General features: G+C 40.7%; 1 protein-coding gene across 1 annotated transcript in view; it reads left to right on the top strand.

Annotated features, from left to right (window-relative positions):
• Positions 1 to 1,246, top strand: part of LOC138860075 (uncharacterized) — a 17,628-nt gene extending 16,382 nt beyond the window's left edge. The window contains exon 4 of the mRNA XM_070116888.1: positions 926 to 1,246. Within this exon, the coding sequence (XP_069972989.1) occupies positions 926 to 1,246 (321 nt within the window). The remainder of the gene's footprint in view (positions 1 to 925) is intronic.
• Positions 1,247 to 1,401: the final 155 nt, after the last annotated feature.

The raw sequence follows: 1,401 nt of genomic DNA, 5'->3' as shown, positions 1-1,401 counted from the left end.
AGATAGGGAACAACAGCAAAAACACAATAGATAAGGAAAATAACAAAAACAACAATTGGTAGGGAACAACAACAGGAAAAAAACAATAGATGGGGAACAGAAACAAAAAACAACAACAGATAAGGAACAACAACAGCAAAAACACAAGAGATGTGGAACAACAACTAAAACTACAAAAGGGGAACAACAGCTGTACAACTTCACCTTTTTCTTATTTCTCTGATTGCGAAATATTCGTTTCCCTTTTCTTCCGTTTTTTTTTTCTTTTCTTTCTTTCTTTCTTTTTATAACTTCCTTTTTCTCCATCTTCATTCCTGTTGGACATAAACGAAACAAACACCATAGATGGAGATACACATATGTTGATGACAAAAGCTATGAAATTATTGATAATGATGATGCTCATAACAATAATAGTCGTAGTGCTAGTATCATTATTAGCAATGATATTAAGTAACAGTGATAAAGATAGTACTAATGATACTGATAATAACGAAAATCTGCTGCTAGTATCACTACTGCTATTACTACTACAGCTCCTTGGTATCTTTACTATTGTGTTCGTTATTATCATTATCAATAGCAACTGTTATCATTATTACTATGCCTATTACATTTTCATTATCATCAATATTATAATCATTTTTTTGTAGTCTGGTTGTTGGTCTTGTTATTGTTATTAATGTTATCATCATTACTATAATTGGTATCATTATCACGATTATTTTTTTATCATTAGTATTACCATAATTGTTATTATCATCAGTATTAATATTTCTAAATCTTTTAAAATCATTATCATCTTCATAACCATCATCACCACCACCACCATGACCTTAAGAATAACATAATAAATAACATAATAACTGACAACAACAAAGAAGAAAAAAAGAAGATAACAGCTCACACGTCATCCCCGCAACAGGTGCGACTCCCTGTGTTTCTGACGACCCTCCTCGTCCTGTACACGTCCTTCAACCAGACGTCCTCCTCGCTCCCCAAGACGGCCTACGTCAAGCTCATCGACGTCTGGTACTTCTTCTGCATCCTGCTGCTCTTCGTCGTCATCGTCGTGCACGTCCTGGGCGAGCAGCTGCCTTCCGAGGCGATCGTCTGCGTCGGGAGAGAACCAAGGGGGCGTCAGCTGTGCACGGCCGAGGGGCTCCTGCGGTTCGTGAGGCTGGCGATGGTGCCCCTGGTGGTGGTGGTGTTCTCGGTGGTGTACTGGACCGTTCTGGTGACGTAAGGTTGGTTGTAGGGGGTTGGGGGGGTCTGGAGGGGTTGAGATAGGGTAATGGGGAGGGGGTTTGGAAGGAGTGGGGGGGGTTGGGGGGGGGTTGAAATGGGTTGAGATAGGGTGATGGGATGGGGGAGAGGTGGGGGTTGAAAGGATAGGGGTAG

The sequence above is a fragment of the Penaeus vannamei genome, chromosome 39 (genome assembly GCF_042767895.1).
Source record: "Penaeus vannamei isolate JL-2024 chromosome 39, ASM4276789v1, whole genome shotgun sequence".
Classification (NCBI taxonomy): domain Eukaryota; kingdom Metazoa; phylum Arthropoda; class Malacostraca; order Decapoda; family Penaeidae; genus Penaeus; species Penaeus vannamei.
Note: the sequence above shows the minus strand (reverse complement) of the source record. Positions and strands in the feature narration are given on the sequence as shown.